The 20542-nt window shown below is 30.8% G+C and overlaps 1 protein-coding gene across 1 annotated transcript; it reads left to right on the top strand.

Moving 5' to 3' along the window:
- Nucleotides 1-6: 6 nt before the first annotated feature.
- Nucleotides 7-18702, top strand: LOC134691271 (aminoacylase-1-like). Its single transcript, XM_063551696.1, has 16 exons — nucleotides 7-210; nucleotides 1488-1552; nucleotides 2618-2722; nucleotides 4583-4654; nucleotides 5789-5811; nucleotides 6701-6777; nucleotides 7480-7569; nucleotides 8005-8061; nucleotides 9199-9272; nucleotides 9787-9836; nucleotides 10866-10929; nucleotides 12092-12140; nucleotides 12623-12729; nucleotides 16235-16314; nucleotides 17422-17482; nucleotides 18321-18702. Exons 1-16 carry the CDS (start codon nucleotides 120-122, stop codon nucleotides 18471-18473), a joined length of 1218 nt encoding a protein of 405 aa, XP_063407766.1. The 5' UTR covers nucleotides 7-119; the 3' UTR covers nucleotides 18474-18702.
- Nucleotides 18703-20542: the final 1840 nt, after the last annotated feature.

The following is a 20542-nucleotide window of genomic DNA, read 5'->3' as shown; positions in this document are numbered from 1 at the left end:
CCTGAATCTTGACCCACACAGGTGTTTTCATTGGGTTTTCATATCGTTTTTTCCCAGGTTTGAAAGAACGTTAAGAATCACAGTAACATCGCTGCAAGAAAACTCTATAGATAAGAAAAATGACAGAAAGCAACAAACAAGAAGAGCCAGCTGTCACAAGATTTAGACAGTATTTGCGAATTAAATCGGTCCACCCAACTCCAGATTATGGTATGTTTATCATATTTATATTGCTTTTGCATATAAGTTCAATATTCAGAGTGTAGGAATGCACTGTAACATCAATCATTTACTGGTCATTTTCGGCTACGGTTGATTTCATATTGGTTAAAATTTCACTGATTTGTTAAAATTTCCATATCATCATCATGATTTGTCAGATGTCTCAAATTGTAACCATTATTGGGAAATTTGTTAAAGTGATTTGTCAAAATTAGTAAATTTTTTCATCGTCTAAAAGAAGTTTACAAACAAAAAATTACTGTTAACGTCATTTGGCAAGAACTTTTACTGTTATTTGTCATTTCTCATCTTCATTATGACCTACCTGCAACAGTAACATCAAAAACATACTTGTTTGCAGATGACTGTATCTTATACAGAAACATAACAAATCACCAAGATTGTACCATACTTCAAAATGACCTAAACTGCCTAGCCAAATGGGTATGCAATTCCATCCAGATGATACAACTCTCTCACTGTAACAAGATCACAGTCAGTCACTTTGTCTATTTCAGGGCCACAATTTAGAATCTGTCAGCACTGCAAAATATCTCGGTAACACCCTTTCTCACAACTGTCAACATGTCTTGGGATACACATATCAACAACATTACTGCAAAGCAAAAAAGATCTTAGGCTTTCTTAAAAGAAACTTAAAAATAAACCATTGAGAAACAAAAAATTTGGCATACTAATCCATGGTACATTCAAATTTAGAATACTGCTCTATTTGGTCACCTCACACCCAAAAACAAAAAACCTACATTTAAAAAGTACAAAGAAGGGCAGCACGCTATATCACCAACAGGTACAACAACACAAGTAGTGTCACTTCCATGATTGACCATCTTCAATGGAAGTCACTTGAAACTTGCAGAAACATCAATCGAGTAACTATGCTGTACAAAATCTCACACAATCTCATATAATTCACTGCTGTATCACTGAACTGGCATATCATTTCTCATTTCTAAAGAAGTTGTAAATAATAAACTTAGTGAAGATGTTTTGGAAATTCCCCTCATCGACCAAAGTTTTGAATAATTGAAAGAAGCTGTGTAGATCAACATTAGTCTTAAGAAAAATCCATGCAAGTTATGATTTTTATGAAATACAAAATGCATCTAATTTAATTTAATTTAATCAAATGTTGATACATCTTTGTAATAACAAGTGATTCTTACCTTTTAAACATGTTTTTGAAAGAATTTTATACACATCACCTTTAATAATTAGATTTATTTGTAATTTGTTTTATTTAGATGGAGCTATCAATTTTCTTAAAGATCAAGCAAAAGACATTGGTCTGCCATTTAAAACAGTTGAGGTACAAATGTATTACTTTTTATGTTTTTATATCATTTATGCCTACCCTATGATGTCAAATTTCTTAGATATCATAGATACTTATGTCATAATGGCACTTAAAATGGTAACATAATGATAACATTACTTTATTATAACATGTAAAAATACATTTGAGGAGAGTTTTTGTGTGGTTATTGATGTTTTAAAATGGACAATTAAAATTGCCAGTGAAAATTGTGAATTTTGCTAAGTTTATTTTTATTGCAATTTAAACAAATGGACAAAAAACTTTCTGAACCATACATTGTAAGAACATAATATTTATTTTGAAATATACAAGTTATCACACATTCCTGATAAGAATAAACGGGATAGATAACAGGGCAAATGCTTGTATAACTGAAGTTGGAAAGATAAATTATTCCATGCACTTGTAATTAATTCAGAGTCATGCCACTAGTGTAATATAGTAAAGAGACTATAGTTACACCTTTCATCTAAGTATATTCATGGTCATACACAATGTAAATGTTGACATTATCTGAAATTGGTATGTATAAAGTTGTTAAACCAGTACTTTTCATTACAGTGTAAGGCAAACACAATGTAACTTCTAAGGCCTAGTTTTGACACAATCTAACTAAAACATGGACACAAAGTTTAACATGAAACACAAATAAACTCACCTTTTCATAAATTAATGCTGACTGTAAAACTAAATACCAACTCATCTAATTCAAAGATATCAATTTTGGGAAGGTATCTATATTATATTTTAATTATGAAAAACACCAAAAAATCACATTATGAATAGAACATTGCTTCTGTTAGCGCTTTCAGCGCATCTCCTACAGTGATTTTTTCCCCCATAAGATTTTAGAAATTATCAGTTTTCCAAAAAGCAAAAATTGGGAGTCACAATATATTTTGCTACATATTAATTATTTTTATATAGTTTGAAAACAAATTTATTAATATGACAAATTAGAGTTTTGACCCAGATTTTAAATTCACTGTAGTTCGAAATGTGTAAGTGAAATCAACAGAAACTTAATTATTTTTGTTTGTTTTTACTCCTTTACAGGTGCACCCTGATAGAATTGTAGGTATAATGACATGGGAAGGAAGTGACCCCTCACTGCCATCAGTTGTACTGAATTCACACACTGATGTTGTTCCTGTATTTGAGGTAAAAAGATCAAATATTTTTTTATCGATCTTTCAAATTTGAATAACAGTAGAATGAACTATATTTTTATTTTTATTTTTATTTGTAGTTTTCATCACCCTCTAAACAAGTTAGAGAATAGAACAAACAATATTGCCTATATGTTTATTGCTATGCCCATTCTTTATTTTTAATACATATAGAATAATAGGTAGTTTCGTTTTTTGATACTGACTATATCATGTGGAATATCTTGATGAGCCTGTTAGTGCGAGTTAAGATATTCCACGTGATATAGTCAGTATCAAAAACGAAACTACCTATTATTCTGTTTATCAGTAATTATGACGTCACACAATGTATTGGCTTATTTTTTCAGTGATACAGCCAGTAAGAAGAAAGGGAAAATATACGAATTACTGATAAACAATATTATCTTTTTAAGTGAAAAACAGCTAATTTCTATCTAGAAGGCTACAGACTTAAAAATCATAGACTAGTTCATAAAGATAAAAGATACTAGTCAGAAACTTCAATAATATATGTCATTATTTAAGTAATGAATGTTTAATTAAAAAGATTTGTTGCAAAAATGCTTGAATTCTTTGTCAAAACTGATTGAAGTGCCTTATTTTCTTAAATCTCAACTGTCAGGATTCTACTTCTTCAAAATTATCTCCCCAATACACCAGTTCATTTTCACAATCGTAGAAATGGAAGCCATTGTAGGGATGAAGCTCTTTGAAACTGATAAATTTATCCACATTGCATCATTACGATCCTTATATGTCAGTTGTATTTTTATAAAAAAGACAAATGTATCAACTAGCTAATGAGCATCAGTTAATGATCTTGTCTGCATTGATTCAAATTAAAACTATTGTCCTATCGGTTGTCAGGTGGAATTTTCAAAAACTCATAAACATTTAAAAAAAATCTAATTAAATATTTCGTGGAAGGGCAGACTAGATTTTTTTAGTGGTTGAAGACTATAAACCCTAGTAATCACACACAAAAAAATTATAATTTTTCGAAGATATGCATTTTCATCATCCAACTTGAAAGACTGTCATCAAGTACTTTCAGTAAAAAAATAGCTATTAGAACCCACTTACTCTGTTTTTGTGATTCATTAGATAGTTATTTCACTTGACCATATATTGCATCTTTTAGTACTGTGATTTTTTCATGTTATAAAGTCAACCTAAAGGCTTTATATATAAAAATAATAGAATCTGAAGCAAGACGATGTATGAAATATTCTTGATTTGTATCAAGACAAAATATTTAACTCAAAAACGCCCTAACATAAAAAGGTGCATTAGATTTACAACCTTTCGATACTGTTGTTACTAATTTTTGGGAATTTTTTCTTGAGTCACATAATGGGAGGGCAAACACGAAAATTACTGAACTTATAGATTGATATGTTTTCCGTCAGTGGTATTTTTTTTTAAATCGGAGGTTATGCATTTTTTTCATCCAACTTGAAAGATACCCATGTCGTCGACTTGATATCTAATTGTTCTGCTTAACTATGTACTAGATAAATTGAAAACTTATGCAAATGGTGTTTTTAAAATAAAACACTTCGTAATTGAGAAGAAAATTGTAATTTTGTTTGTTTCTATTAACTTTTAAAAATTTTGTCACTATAGTAAACATTACAGTACACATTTATCGCCTTCTCTAACAAAGAGCTTCTATTCTTTTGTTCTATTTCAACCGGGTTTCCGACTGTCAACTTCTAATTCAGAAAAGAATGCAATACTTGAGAAAGTGTTAATTTAATTATTGGTTCCATTCAATATTATGTGCTATACAAAAATACAAAACATATTATTTACGAAAAATTGTTTTGAAAAATAGTTATTTATGTAGGAACATTGGAAATGTGATCCATGGGATGGAGTAAAGATGGAAAATGGAGATATCTATGGAAGGGGAACCCAGGTAAGGAGTCTATCGACAGGTGATGTGTCAGGAAAATGCATGAACTATGTGGTATTTTTTTACCTCAGTAAAGTTTCTGTTGTGCTATTTGTGTTCTTATTTTTGTTGTTGCTATGTTTACTACCCAAATCATGCATTAGGTTGTTTTTCAGCTTCAACATTAACAGATCACTGCTCATAGGAGTTCAGACTTTGTCTAGTACCAGTGGCAGATCCAAATATTTTCACAAGTAGGGGCACATTAACTGCCTAAGAGGGGGCCCACTCCAGTCATGCTTCAGTGATTCTCTATATAATCAACCATTTTTTTTTCACTAAAGGGGTTGGGAGGCTGGGTCCCTTCCTAAATCCACCTTTGGGTACAAATATGAAAAAAAATGAAGGATTTGCAAAATTTACCTGATAGTGGAATGGCCTGATGCATGTTAATTTTGGTCAGTGGTTTAAGCCTAAAAGTGGGTCTCATTGGGGTCTAAGCGTGACACGGGATTGAAAGCGTGAAAGTCAAATTATTGTGCTGTGCAAACGGGAAATGAAGTCTAGCGGAACACATGAATTTACAAAAAAAAAATGAGAATTGCTTATGTACATAGTGGAAGCGGGATACAGGAATCTGACAAAACAGTAAGCGGGATCCAGGATTAGAACCCCCCCCAATGAGACCCCCTAGAACATACATTGACAATTAATTTCTGATTTTTAAACAAATCATTCTTGTCATGGGAGATAACTTCTGCTTTATTTGTATCAGATGGGTGTTTCAAAGATGTCCAATTGTTTATTCAAACAGAAAAAAAACCTTACATTAATTAATGAATTGTATTATTCATGTTCTATTTGAGTTCAATATCAAATTCCAAATTTGAATTAAAAACTGTTTTTCTTATTAATAAAACAATTATTTCACAACAAAATTATAAAGGAAAAATGTCTATTCAATGACCATATTTATTTGTATGTTGTACATATGTATTAGAATACTTTTAGATATCAACTTTTTATAATGCATAGCATTAGAAGGATCAGAGGAGATATATGATAGTTTTTTTTGCTTATTAATTATTTTTAAAACCAACTTGTGTTCAAATTACTCTGTATTATTATTTTAATTGGTTGTTTTTACAAACTTTGTAGGACATGAAATCAAATGGATGCCTGTAAGTACAACCTCAGCAAAATGGACCTGAGTAATCCCTAGCTGCGAAAACGAAGCTCTATTGTCCTTTGAATATTTTTTTGCCATAGGTCTGCAAAGATAAAAAATCATTAAAAGGACCTTAAGAGCTATGTTTTTCGCAGCTAAGTTATCCCTAGTTTGAGAGACCAAACCTTTTTAGCAGCTTTCCATATCACACTTCTTAAATACTTCCTGTTTTTTAAAACAGACTACCTTAAAAATTCTAAAATATATTTTCTTAAGCAGTCCCTGTTAAGAAAAATGAACCCAAATAAACTTCTTAAAGATCTCTTTATTTAAGCAAGTAACTCTGAACAAACATTATGTTTTAGATCCCTCACATAAGTATCTGTCCTCAAGTTAACATGTTGATGGCAATTGCATTTTTGTCATAATTCTAAATATTAATATATTTAAGATTACCCTAAATACGTTTTTTGTAACCTTAACCTTGAGAAGCCAACAATTTAAATAAGACCATTTAACACCCAATGCATTTGTTATGAAAGAGAGGAAAAACAAAACATTTAAACTCAAAGTAGAAAATAAACTGACTTGGCAAAAAAAGAAAAAGATAAAAACATAACAACAGTACACAAAACACAATATAGAAAACTGATGGCTGAGCAAAAGGAACCCCACAGAAAACCAGGGTAATCTCAAGTGCTATAGAATGTTAAGCAGATCCTGCTCCACATATGGCAAGGACAGGAATGTTTCTTAGGAGACAGATCTGAATATGTTTTACAAGGAGTGTCTCATAAACTAGTATATTGATAAATGATTTTAGTGGTCATGGACAGTGAACTTGTTGCAACTTCGATTATTTTAACAGTATACATTTTTGTAGTAAACATTTATTCTTAAAGATATATGGAGGCGGTAAGGAGAATGAAGGCTAAAGGAATACAACCATTGAGAACAATCTATTTAACATTTGTACCAGGTTAGTAACAAAACATAGTACAATGCATATGGAAAAAAGTTGTTCCTTTTTTATTCCATACCTCCTCTTATTTTATACAAATCACAACATCCTCAAAAGCATTTTAAAATCAAATTTCTGTCAAACAGGATATGATGGTTCCAAATATCAGTTTTATTGACTCCACTTCATGCCCTTAGCATTTGATACTGTCAAAGCCCCAAAGTACGACTGAAACTTTTCAACTCTAGTACTGTTGTTCCTTTAATTTCATATAATTTTTTAAAAATAATATAAGGTTTGCTGTCAAACTTATGCCTGTCGAATTTATTCAAACTTAATTTGGTTTAAAATATACTAAAATGTAATTCAGAACTGCAAAAGTTCCATACAAGACAATAAAAATGTTTGAAATTGAGCCCATTTTTTTCTAATTTAAACAATGACAATGATTAGGGACGTAGTCGTTTAATCCATTTGTTTCTTACAATTGTTCGTCAATGTTCCCCATTAATTTTTTTTGAGACAAGTGCTTGTGACTATCAACCAGAACTTTCAGTCATCTGATGTTCAGTACTTTGGTACTTTGATTTAACCATTAATGTGAACTAACATTAAAATTAAAATATATAAATGAACTACAGATATGAAAATCTTTGTTAAGAAATCTATTTATACCTTACAACTATTGAATGTTATTCCTTTACCTATGATTCTTTTTAGATGAAGAAATTGGTGGTACTCTTGGAATGATGAAATTTGTAAAAACAGAGGAGTTTAAGAAAATGAACGTAGCTTGTGCTATTGATGAAGGTATTACATTTTAATTTCTTTCGATAAACTGTGTTTTTTTTATAGATTTAAAAATCCAAATAGCTATGAAAAAGGTATTTAAAAAGATGACAATGATAATAGATTGTACTTCTATTATCAGGACTTATAACTATTAGTTATGAACAACTAAAGGGTTATTATTATGAACAGGTGGTCTCTAGGTTCACAGACTGTGCTAGGTTTGATTCCTTTTTAGTGGAACATTGATAATAATTAAATTATTAGAGAACAAACAAATTTTAATGGAAAATATTAATTCCATGTACCATTAGCAAATCAAAGGTGTAGATAAATATATACATTTATAATTTCAAAAGGCACTGTTTTTTTAAGCACCTTATAGAAGATAATTAAAGATTTTATAACTCGTTAATTTGTAATTACCTTAACATGTACAACTATTCTACATTTTAGGTCTGGCAAATCCAACAAATGCTTTTACTGTTTTCTATGGGGAAAGGGCACCTTGGTGTAAGTAAATTAAGTTATTGATTTCATTAATAACAAGTACTTGTGACTATCAAATCTTATTGACAGCAGTTCTCTTCAACTACAGAGCTGCTATCAGATTATAATGCATTGCAAAATGAAAGAATATATAAAAGCTTTAAAAAAAAATGTACAAATCTGAAATAAAATAAAAAGTCTACAAGGATTTTGGGGCATAAAAGTAATGGCTAAATATCAAATTAAAGAAGAATTTCAAACTGAAGGTTATAACATTACTTACACTTCATTTAGTTCATTCATATATGTTTGGGAAAAATAACCCTACAAAAGTCACAAAATAATTCAAACAAGTTTTTAGGGCCATGAAACCAAGTTGTCGGTGCCATATAGTTTTACCCTTGTCCTAAATTCCTAAATTCCAAAATTTTGAAATTCCGTCTTGGGAAATTCCTTCATTCTGTTGTTCTGCAACAAACCATCATACCGAGTTTTTTTCTAAACGCCTTCAGATATTGGGCTTATTTTTGGTTAGTGAGTTCACCATGATGAGTTACAGATGAAGTTTGAGTTTTGTTCCACTCCGCTAATTTTTGCTGAAATTACGGGCTTTGGACTTTGATAAATTAATGAAAATATCAGTTATACAGACTCATTTTCAAAAAACTTACAGATATTGGGCTGATTTTTGGTTTGCGAGTTACTCATGATGAGTTACAGATCAAGTTTAGGTTTTGTTCCTCTCCATTAATTTTTGCCAAAATTAAGGATTTACAACTTTGAAAATTGTTGAAAATCACAGTTATACAGACTTTCTTTCTATAGGCCTCCACATTTTGAGCTGAATTTTGTTAACAGTTAATTTATAATTATGAACATACCATCGTGTTTGCAGATTTTCAACTTTTTTGGGACGGGGCCATTCGTGTCGCTTTGGCACATCTAGTTTATGATAACTTTCCTCCATCATTTAAACTGTACTTTTTTCAGCATTATTAATCATGATGCCAAAATTACAGTTCTAGATTGTCAAAAACCAGGGGGTTTATGTGCTGGAAAACCAGGTCATGTCACTTGAATTAATTTTTTTTTTTTTAGTGCTTATTCCTTTTATTTTTTGCGAAAATCAAAGTCACATAATTCTGTAACATTTCATAACAGGGGTTCGTGTCCATTGTCCAGGAAAGCCAGGTCATGGATCAAGATTTATTGAAGACAATGCTGCAGAAAAATTTGTAAGAAATCTTTGACTTATAGAAAAGCATTACAGACAAACTAAATTTATGAAATTTTTTAAACACTTTTTGTTGATTTGACAAAAGTTGAGTAGAACTTATGTTTGAAATTTAGGTTAAGCTGATTAGTTTTGCCCTGCTTTTCAGTAGTGTTAATAATGGATTATTGACAAAAGATCTTCTTTTATGACTAGATTTTTACTTTTAAAATTGAACAAGAAAGTTATAAGTTATAAAACATGGTGGTTAAATTTACAAAACTTTAGCAAGGATTACCCAATACAACTGTACTGTCTGGTGTCATATGTATAATTTTATTCTATTCTACATCAACAATAAACTTAACCAGAACAGTTCATGTGTTAAAACTAGGTCATAGTTAGTGGTCTTCATTTCCTCATTATTTTGTATCACATTTATTAATTTCAATGTTCAAAAGGCTGCTAGTCTCTAGTTTGAAAGAAGATAAAAAAAAAAATGAATTACATGTATTTAAAATATACTTTATTTTCAGAGAAAAGTAATCAATAGTTTCCTGGAATTTAGAGCACAGGAGGAGAAAAAGTAAGTCTGACTTATTTGATGAGATCAAAGTACTTGTTTCATAGTACATGTACAGTTATGGTTTCATTCCTATTTGCTATTAATATTCCAATGTTTCTCAGTCTTCAAGACTGAACTTTTAATAAAAGTAGGAATGGCCTGTAATAACTTTTCATTTTGATCATTTAAGGTGGTATGGGTGTCTTTCGCCATCTTGGATTGTAAAAAACAGAGAATCTAAGGTCCATATTTTCTATCAAATTAGCAAAACTTGATGCGAGAATGCAGATATTTCATGTGTTTTTACATTTAAAAGATCCAATTTATAAGAATATAACTTATAAATATAAATATATGTACAAGTGTAGATTATTTTTGGTTGTTTTTAAATATTTTGAAATTGTCATTTTAAGGGGAGATAACTCTTAAACAGTGCATTTTCTGTTGGATTGTTCATGGAATTTTCCTACTTTGTATTTTAGCCGGAGAAAACGTACGGTGACCCTATCTTTTCTTTTGATATTATCAAAGCATTGGTTGAAAGCTATATTTTCCTAATTTATTTTACAATTCTATCATTTCGTTTAGTTTCTATTCACAAAATGGTGTTTTTTCCTGTATAATCCATACAAAATGTGTCATTTTGTCACGACCCGTAGCTTGAAAAAATGCACGGTGACCTATCATTTTTATAATATTTTTTAACATATATCAATAGATACTACATTCTGGCAAAGTATGAACATATTCTATCATTTTTATTTTAGACTCCCATACCACCTTAACAATGTTTCTTTTTATGAATTTAGGATAATGAGGGGTATACATTAATGAGATTGCAACTCATTAAAAAAATAACCAAAATACATCAAGAGGACAACATACAGTCATCAACTAAAACCAGTTAATACAATATGGACAGCTTTAAATTGTCCTGAGTCTATAAAAGTTGTGAATAAATTTATTAGAAACAATAAAAAAAAAAATCTGTCATTTTACCCAATCCTCCAAAAAAACAATAAGCATTAATAAATTAGAACTTTATTTTAGGTTAAAAGGAAATGCATGTATAAAGCTAGGTGAAGTGACAACTGTGAACTTGACAAATGTACAGGTAGGTACTAAAATCTACACACCTTTCCTTTACTGTATATGTATATATCTTAAATGTATAGTAACTTTTGCATATTTTGTCAAGTAAACTATTATTTCCAGTTAATAACCTAATCACAGAACAAAAGTTCAAGCTAGCAAGATAATTAACAAGAGTGCACACGTTGAAATGTCTCGCCTTCTTTTCTTATCATTGATATTATGTTGATAGTCCTAAATATAAAGTTTTATTACAACTGTAACATAAACTCAACATTAACCAAGAAAACTAAACATTGACCAATGAACCATGAAATTGAGGTCAAGGTCAGATGAACTATACTAGGCAGACATGTACAGCTAACAATTCTTCCATACAACAAATAAAGTTGACCTATTGTCTATAGTTTAAGAAAAAAAGACCTAAACACAAAAATTAAACACTGAGCAATGAGCCATGGAAATGAGATCAAGATAAAATAAAACCTGTGCAACTGACATAAAATATTTCCATACACCAAATATAGTTGACCTATTGCATATAGTATAAAAAAAAAAGACCAAAACTCAAAAACTTAACTTTGACCACTGATCCATGAGAATGAGGTCAAGGTCAGATGACACCTGGCAGTTGGGCATGTACACCTTACAGTCCTTCCATACACCGAATATACTATACCTATTGCTTATAGTATCTGAGACATGGACTTCATTTGAAAATGAGGTCATTTACATTGGACATTTGACTGGTGAAAACTTCATAACATGAGGCATCTATATACAAAGTATGAAGCACCCAGGTCTTCCACCTGCTAAAACATAAAGCTTTTTAAGAAGTTAGCAAATGCTGCTGCCTCTGTAGACGCCGCCTGCCACCACCTGCCACCACCGGATCACTATCCCTATGTCAAGCTTTCTGTGACAAAAGTCATAGGTGCACTAAAACGGAATACACCTCTTTGTGAGCAATGTTATCTTTTCATAACATTTGTCATCTTTTCTTGACAATTTTCATCTTTTCATGATATAGTAATTTATTTATGATAGTTGTCATCTTTTTATGACATTTGTCATCATTTCATTACATTTTCCTTTTTTTCATGACACTTGTCATCTTTTTATGAATTGTACTATTTACTTTCTTATATAGAATTGAAACAAGACATATGTTTACTTTTATGTAGGGAGGATCATTAACCCAGTTTAACTTGGTACCAACAGAATTTTGTGCAGGTAGGTTAATTTTGGCATGCCTTATTACCTTTATAGTATTTATTTAGATATGATGGATAATTGAATTAATTGCAGATGTTGCACATTACAGTTTGTATTAAATATTTAATAACAACTCTAAGGGGTAAAAAGTCTTGAATACTTTGGCAACTATAGGTAAATGATCTGGTAGAAATATCAATTATCTCTGATGAGCAGTGAAAAAAGGAGGACCAAGGTTTTACCAAAAAGCCATGTAAAAGTATATACAGCATATTATCATATTCATCTATACACATTATCATTATTTGTATGCCATTACTGGACATTATAGAATTTAAAGTCACAAGAAAAACAGCTTACACCATTATGCAAAGATTGTTGTAGGATCCAGTAGGACAAATGTCACTGAAATAAAAGGAAAAGGGATGAGGTTAATCACAGATATGTCACAATTGGTACTAGGAATTGTCTTTAATATTTAAAAAAAATGATATCTCCAGGTTTTGACATAAGAATCACTCCAACTGTTGACTTCAAAGAATTTGAAGAGAAGATTAAGAAGTGGTGTGCTGAGGCTGGGGATGATGTGAAATATGAGTTTAAGCAGGTCGGTTTAATTTCTTTTCTCTACATTTAATTTGAAAGGTAAAGATTTGAAAGAAAAACATTTTGATGAAGGTGCTTAAGGATTATATTTTTAATGTGGTTGTGGAATTCATTTTGCTTACGTTTTAGGGGTCAATGTGTACAAAGTCATTTTCATTGTTCAAATTCATTTTTTTTTACATTTACTTTTTTAAGAACCTGTTTTAGTCACAGTTTAAAGGGAAACTTCGCAAAAAAATCAAAAATTGATATTATGTCCATTCTGTATAAAAATGCTCAAATTTATAATTATTAAAGTTTTATTCCGCTAGATAAGAGATCACCAGCGATTTTAAATTTTGAGTATCAGTTCTCTGCCTTCCGCCATTTTGTTATCTTGTTGAAATAAAAATCACGATGTGTCTATAAACCACAAAGAAACAAAACTACAGTAACCGATGTAGTCTTAATTACGTGTCGATATCTTGTCAATCGTACGGTTGTTTTATCTGACTAACTAACTTGATACGGAAAATTTTCTATTTTTTTTTAATAACCATATAGTCTGTAATTTTTAAACTGATAATATTGGAATTAGTTAAAAAGTCAAAGTTCAAATCATAAATAAGTGTTCCGTGAAAATTGTTTTCGAAAATCTAATTCGTTCATAATTCTTTAAAGTAATATACTTTATTCAAATAAATTAGGATCTTCGCTCCACTGATCACCCAAAGGTATTGTGAGGGGTGTAAGGTGACACGTCCAGGTATTCAAGCGATTTCCTGTCGGGCTTGCAAGTTCATGCATCGTTTCACTTCTGTAGGTATTGATCAGTGTACACGGCCGATAACTTATAACTTTCCATTTTGAACTATCAGGTGCATGTATAATATACATCTCTGTCTTGCGTGTCCGAAAGTGATATAATATACTAGTCATTACTTAACTCATACGCTTGTTTATAAATAAAATTTCTGGTGCGAAGAATATTATTTATAAAAAAAAAAAGTTTTGTAAATAGACTAGTCCATGTATACCAACAGTATGTAATCATCCAATTCGATAGACTATTGTATACCAAAAGAAGAAGAAGAAGAGGACCAATTTGATTTAAATACAGGTCGATCTATAACTTGCTTTGGTTCATCGAAGTTATGAACATAGTAAAATCACAGATTTATATATCAATTAGATTGTTCTCGAATAAAGAAAGAAATTCGTCATCACCACAATTGTTCCGACATATGCAACTGGACGTACACTAATAATCCCTGAGGGATGTGAATATTTTCTAGGAAAGCTATTGAGTATTAAAGTTTCAAATCATTTTCGGGATTTATTTTCTTTCTTGATATTCAACAGCAAATTTAAAGAATAAACTGCTTGTCAGATATTTGTCCGCTTTAGGGGTATTCTTGCCAGTTGAACAGACTTATAATTACATTCAAAAAATAGGGAAAGATGACATTAAATTCGTTGTCTTTTGTTTTTAAACATCTTTGGTCAAATAGTTATTAAGTATTATACGTTGTGAGACGAAGACTATTTTAATAAGGACGTCCCCGATTATGATTAAATTTGGTTGACGTTTTTCACAATTGATAAAGAATATCTATTCGTAATTTTTCGATTCCATTCCAAGAAGACTTAAATTTGCTGTCAATTTTTTAAAACTTCTCAGGTAGAAATTTTTTTTTTCTTTATTCGTTCATATTATATTCCGCTTCGGTAGAGTTATCTTCAGTGAGTTCCAGTTATTAATTTATACGTGGCTTTTAAAAAGTCTAAATCTAAGTGTTCTCATTCATTTATTTGCCTAATAAAGACAATTAAAAATACTTTGGTAAAGCTATTTATAATTTCTAAGTTCTCCTTTTTATTAGACATCAATCAAGGACAAAAGGTGTAAATCATTTCAATCGGACATATGATTTAAGTTTCCTGTCTTTAACCGAAAATTGTGTATTTCTTAGTAAATTAACTTATTTGAATTCAAATAAATAATAGCACCAAACATAATTAAATAATTCCACGGCGATCAATTTTTATTTGTCACCAACTTGAATATATATTTTAAATATGTGTATTGAATGCTCCCTTGTCTTATAATTCACTGATCCGAATAGACAGTCACACCTGGCAAGGTGTGCCCGAGAGGCGTGTTTAAATACCGAAGTGCAAATAACAATTTACCTTTCAACAAGCCATCTACGAGTATTGCCACAGAACCGTGAATACACACATCGTATCAACCAAGTCATAGCAGAGATAGTAAAAGGTCAATAAGAGTACACCAACATATTGTCTTTACAGATGATTGTACTTTACTTTGTTCACCTTATCAGTCCGAAAATATATTAATTAAAAATAAATTTATAACTTTTTGTGTTGTCTACAAAAATAATTCGAATATATACGTTTAACATAGAAAATTTATCTCATGAATATGTACAATTGAACGCCTGTGCGTTTTATCTTCTTATTATTGGATGGTTATTTAGATAAAGCATAAGTCATCGGCGCGCTTACGATTACGTTAAAATATGATTAAAAACCAAGACTTTTAATGATTGTATTTTAAATCCCGGCATGCAAAAACCAGGAGAAAATGTCACGACCTACAGGAAGTAGTTAATATTTTTTCATTAAATATTGAATTTCTCCTTTATTACTGCACATATAGCGATAAAACTTTGTGAATATATATATTATGTCATAATGAACATATTTAAACCATAAGTAAAAAATCGTGAATTTTCCCTTTAAGTTACTGAATTTGTGATGTGAGGAGAATAAGCATTGATAGGAGATAAATTACATAAGTAGGATATGTCTAAAATTGAATAAAATCTACAACTGTCTGTGTACTAGGACAGATGCAGAATTCCTGATGATTTTGAATGTATGTGTACTAGGACAGATGCAGAATGCCTGATGATATTGAATGTATGGCAGTTGTTATTGGCTTTTACAGTGAATAATGGCTGGTTTTACTACATTGTAGTTGAAATGAGTAAAATTTTGGTTTTTAAATTGAAAAGAATAACAACCTGTTGGGGGGTCTCATTGGGGGGTTCCGATCCCGGATCCCGCTTACTGTTTTGTCAGAATCCTGTATCCCGCTTAAACTATGTATGTAAGCAATTCTCATTTTTTTGTCATTTCCCAGGTCCTGCAAGACCTCATTTCCTGTTTTCACGACACAATTATTTGACTTTCATGTGTCACGCTTACAAAAAATAGGCAATCCCGTGTCATGCTTAGACCCAAATGAGACCCACCTGGTATATTTGGTAGTTATAAAGTTCAGTAAATCACACCTGGAGATAGTATTACATGAGTCAATTCTATGAAATGTGATTTAAATAGTCATTTCCATTCCCTACTGTTTCCTTGCTCAACCAACAAACTTTATTTGATGATTTGAAATATTTGGAAAAATTTTAAATTGTATTCTTCATACCTAATTTAGAACTTTTTTTTATTTAGACTATAGCTTGTCATATGAGTTATATTTTTTTCTACAGAAATGTGAAATTCAGTCATTAACATCCACTGACTCCTCGGATCCATGGTGGAATTGTTTTGAAACAGCTTGTAAACAATTGTGAGTAAAATTCTTTATCTAAATGCATAATTTCACAATGTTTTCCTAACTGGTATTAAAAATTGAATATCTTTATCACAAATATATATATATTGACAGAATACTGATGTTATTTTTTTCCATATTAACAACAAAATTAATATAGTCAATTTTTTGGTTTGATTCTTTTAATGTTCAGCGACAAATATATCATGCACATGTTGATTTATGCAAATGTAAATATCAGCTAGATCAAAGAAAATAAATATTTATGACTTGGCAAAAATTAAAAGTACAGTAAAATATGAATTTCTGATTTTTGTTAGTACATGTACACAATTTGTTTTAATATGTCAAGAGATCATGGGATGAAGAGTAAGTTTCGTTATGTAAGATTAAGAAATTGTTTTAAACAACTCTTTCAGACATTGTCCTTTATAAATGTGTCTTTTGAATACAGAAAAGTAAAAAAAATCTGCAACACAAAAGGAACACCTTTTAAAATGTTAGTTGCAAAGTACACTGAATAGGACCAATTCATTCATCAAAATAAAGTACTTAAAGCAACACAAGGGAAACACCTTTTAAAACACCAAATTACATCTTTGTTCAAACCTCTGGATGTATTTATTCTATATATTCCATGAATTCACATTGTAATACCCTTGTTTAGATGGAAAAGAGGCGTTTTAGCATACATTTATGATAGCCATTGCCAATAGGGTACATACATTTTAAAATGTAAAATAAAACACTCAGTGAAAACAACCAATACCTGTAGTTGTACATGTTAAATACATTTATTTCATTCTTGATTCTTATTTTGTTTGAATAAAACAGGCTTTGTGGTGGGTCTCATTAGGGTCTAAGCATGACGCGGGATTGCAGATTTTTTTTAAGCGTGACACGTGAAAGTCAAAATATTGTGCCGTGAAAACAGAAATGAAGTCTAGTGGGACACCAGAAATTACAAAAAAATGAGAATTGCCTATGTACATAGTGTAAGGAGGATACAGGAATCTTACAAAACAGTAAGCTGGATCCGGGATCAGAACCTCCCAATGGGACCCCCTTTGTGTTGCTGTTTAGAAAAGTTCATTGATTAGCTGAATTTTGTTTTACTTGTAGAGGGATGACATTAGAAGCAGAAATCTTTCCAGCAGCTACTGACAGTAGATTCTTCAGAGAGGTAAAAACACACTTAAATGTGCTTTGTTTTGTCAGATACAAAAACTATATTAGAAAATCACAGATATGGATGTTCCACAACAGAAAATATGACCAAAAAAAATATGATATAGGTCAGGAGATGCAGCATAACAGCAAAATTACTAAATATAGGCTTTAAGTGGTGCTTATATGAAAGACAAGTACCTACCCAAAAAGGCAAGGATTAAAAACCACTTTCAACTCGTTCATCACTAGGAAAAATGAACTCTGGCTGTTTCCTGCTTTTTCGTCAGGATGTTGTTTCTTTGACACAATCCCCATTTCAATTTCCATTCTCAATTTTATCATAATATATTGGAGATTGATTTTGGCTATAAACCTTGAAGATTAGTACATTTGTTATTCCATATTTGTGCTGAGGTCACATATAGTATTACTACCGGGACCATTAGGAATTACAAATTTGAAAGATGTTAAATTCAAACTTCTCGCAGAATTGTTTTACATTTGTCATTTTGAAGTCTTTTATAGCTTGCTATGCATATGTCTTTTGCATATTGTTGAAGGTGACCCATAATTGCAATTTTCTTTGGTTTCTGATTGAGAGTAGGCAATCATATCACATCTTATTATTTTTACATTTTGTTTTCCTAACATAAGTCAATTGTTCATATGATTGGTTAAGGAAGTCATAAGTCATTGAAAGGAAACCAAATCACATTAAATTTGTATAGGTAATAAATCAAACACATGTACATGTACTAGCATCCTATTAGTTCATCATTATTGATTGTCAAAGATTCATTGTCTTTGATATCTAAATTGTACAATAATATATTTTTTTTTACATTTTTCAGCTTGGGATCCCAGCCTTTGGATTCTCACCAATGAATAATACACCAATCTTACTCCACGATCACAATGAATTCCTCAATGAAAATGTATTCCTCAAAGGCATTGACATATTTTGTGAAATAATTCCTGCACTTGCTAATTTGCAGGGAAAATAGAATGACAAAGTTCGAATGATAATCAGACTATCATGTTAATTTAACCAAGAAAATTAACAGTTATGTTATCAAGAAAAACCATTGAAAAATACTATGGGATTTCTTTATGTAAAAGAACCAGTGTGAGCTATTGCTTGTGTGCGACATTTATCTTAAAACCTTATAAAGATATAAAATTTTAAAATCACAAAGCATATAACACACTCAACAGCCAAAATAAACATGATATAAATCTTTACAATATGTTGATCTGAAAAATCTATCACTTGAAATATTTAAAAAAAAAAAAAAGGTGTCTTATGCAATATCAACCTAGACCCATGGCTTCCAATACTGCCATAACTGTTTTACTAAAATATATCAACGTAATGTTTCTAGTCTTCCTTTGTAGTTCTTGCCTTATCATCATCACCTCATATTATATACATAAAATTGTTATATTTTTACTAGATTATTTGTTGTTTAAGTCCAAAGAAACCTCAATTTAAAAAAAAATAATGCATAAGTTTTTTTATAACTCAATGGATAGATTTCATTATAAAACTTATGTACATATACTTTTCTGAAGAAAATTCTTTAATTTGTTCATATTTAGAAGAAGTTTACTTTATGTTGATTGCTTCCTTCCAGGAAGTAAATTCCCGACATATTTTCTGTATGCAAAGTGACCTCAGTGTGACCTATCTTGTAAAACTCCGGTGATTGCAATACATTTTCAATATGCATGGACGTCCTTATAATAAACTATAATTATCTGATTGTACTGTCAAACACATGTTCAATATCCATGCTTTTTTGTTGATTGTTGACAACATGTGATAATCGTTAAAATTCAGCTTCAAAACACGAACTTTAATAACCTGCCATATTTTCACAACAACACTGACTGATTGAAAAAATAAAATGATTATTTTACGAAATTTATGCAAAAAAAATGATAAAATCGTGTACAGAAGACTAACTTTATGATGTTTGTATGCATTGGTACAAGAATTGGAATAACATTATTTTTCACCGGTCACTTGTTTCATATGACTTTTAATAAGTGACTGATACATATTTTATCCAATTTCTGGAATTATGTCCTAAGGACTAGAGTACTGCTTTGTGTTTATATGTGCCAATCCTACTGATAATTTGTGTACAAAAATGTATTCAAAAATATAGTCAGATGAGAATATTTTTGTACTCAGGTACTGGTATTTTAAATGATAGTTGTTAATTTATTTTTTTGTGATTCACATCTTCGCTAGCCAAGGGTTACGATCCACTCCCGCTCTCTTCTTGAAGAGAGCGGGAGTGGATCGTAACCCTTGGCTAGCGAAGATGGTGATTCATAGCTTCTAATAAAATAATAAAAAATCTACATGGTGATACTTTTGAAATAACACTTATTTCCCAACAGACACTGGTTTCAAAAAGGTATATATCACACAGGGAGGATGCCTCAGTGGCCACATGATGTAACTATCGGAACTACTGTTTTACTAGTCTGTCAACACTGAGGTTGTGAGTTCCAGCATGTGACCAGTGCAATTGACTTCAATCTTAATTGAATAGGATTGGAAATTTCCCTACTGAATATTGGTAGTTCTCTCCTTGGACTCTCATTGTGACTTGCAGCTACAGTAATATTTTACAATATCAATATGCAGACAACCTGATAATTGGTACATATCAGATGCAAGCCACGATGTTAAACTGTTTGACAAGGGAACAAGCTTCAAATTGTGTTGAGCTGCTGATATTTTACATTGTCTAAATACTGAAAACCCAATAATCTGTTTATTGTTCTAGTTTATACTGGTCTTTTCCCTCTCCCTGAGGGAATTTTAAGCTTTACTATAGCTTGATAATGTTTCCCCACTTAGTATGAATTTGATGATAACTGCTCCTCGGTAATTGATGTCTGCCTAATTCTCAAAGCTGAGCAACTGAGCAGTGTGATATAGGTGAAGGACAATAATACTGTTATCAAGCATTAAGCAAAGTGATATCACTGGTATACTTGTTATCAAGAACTTAGCATAATAATATCACTGACAGGGCTTGTTATGGAACTTATCAAA

This window comes from Mytilus trossulus, chromosome 1 (assembly GCF_036588685.1).
Source record: "Mytilus trossulus isolate FHL-02 chromosome 1, PNRI_Mtr1.1.1.hap1, whole genome shotgun sequence".
In the NCBI taxonomy this organism is placed as follows: domain Eukaryota; kingdom Metazoa; phylum Mollusca; class Bivalvia; order Mytilida; family Mytilidae; genus Mytilus; species Mytilus trossulus.
The sequence above is the reverse complement of the archived record's forward strand: the minus strand, read 5'-3'. Positions and strand labels throughout refer to the sequence as shown.

Coding starts and splice junctions, on each gene's coding strand:
- LOC134691271 (XM_063551696.1), top strand. CDS start 120: ATGACAGAAAGCAACAAACAAGAAGAGCCAGCTGTCACAAGATTTAGA. Junction 10,930..12,091: donor TGAACTTGACAAATGTACAG/GTAGGTACTAAA, acceptor ACTTTTATGTAG/GGAGGATCATTAACCCAGTT. Junction 12,730..16,234: donor TGAAATATGAGTTTAAGCAG/GTCGGTTTAATT, acceptor TTTTTTCTACAG/AAATGTGAAATTCAGTCATT.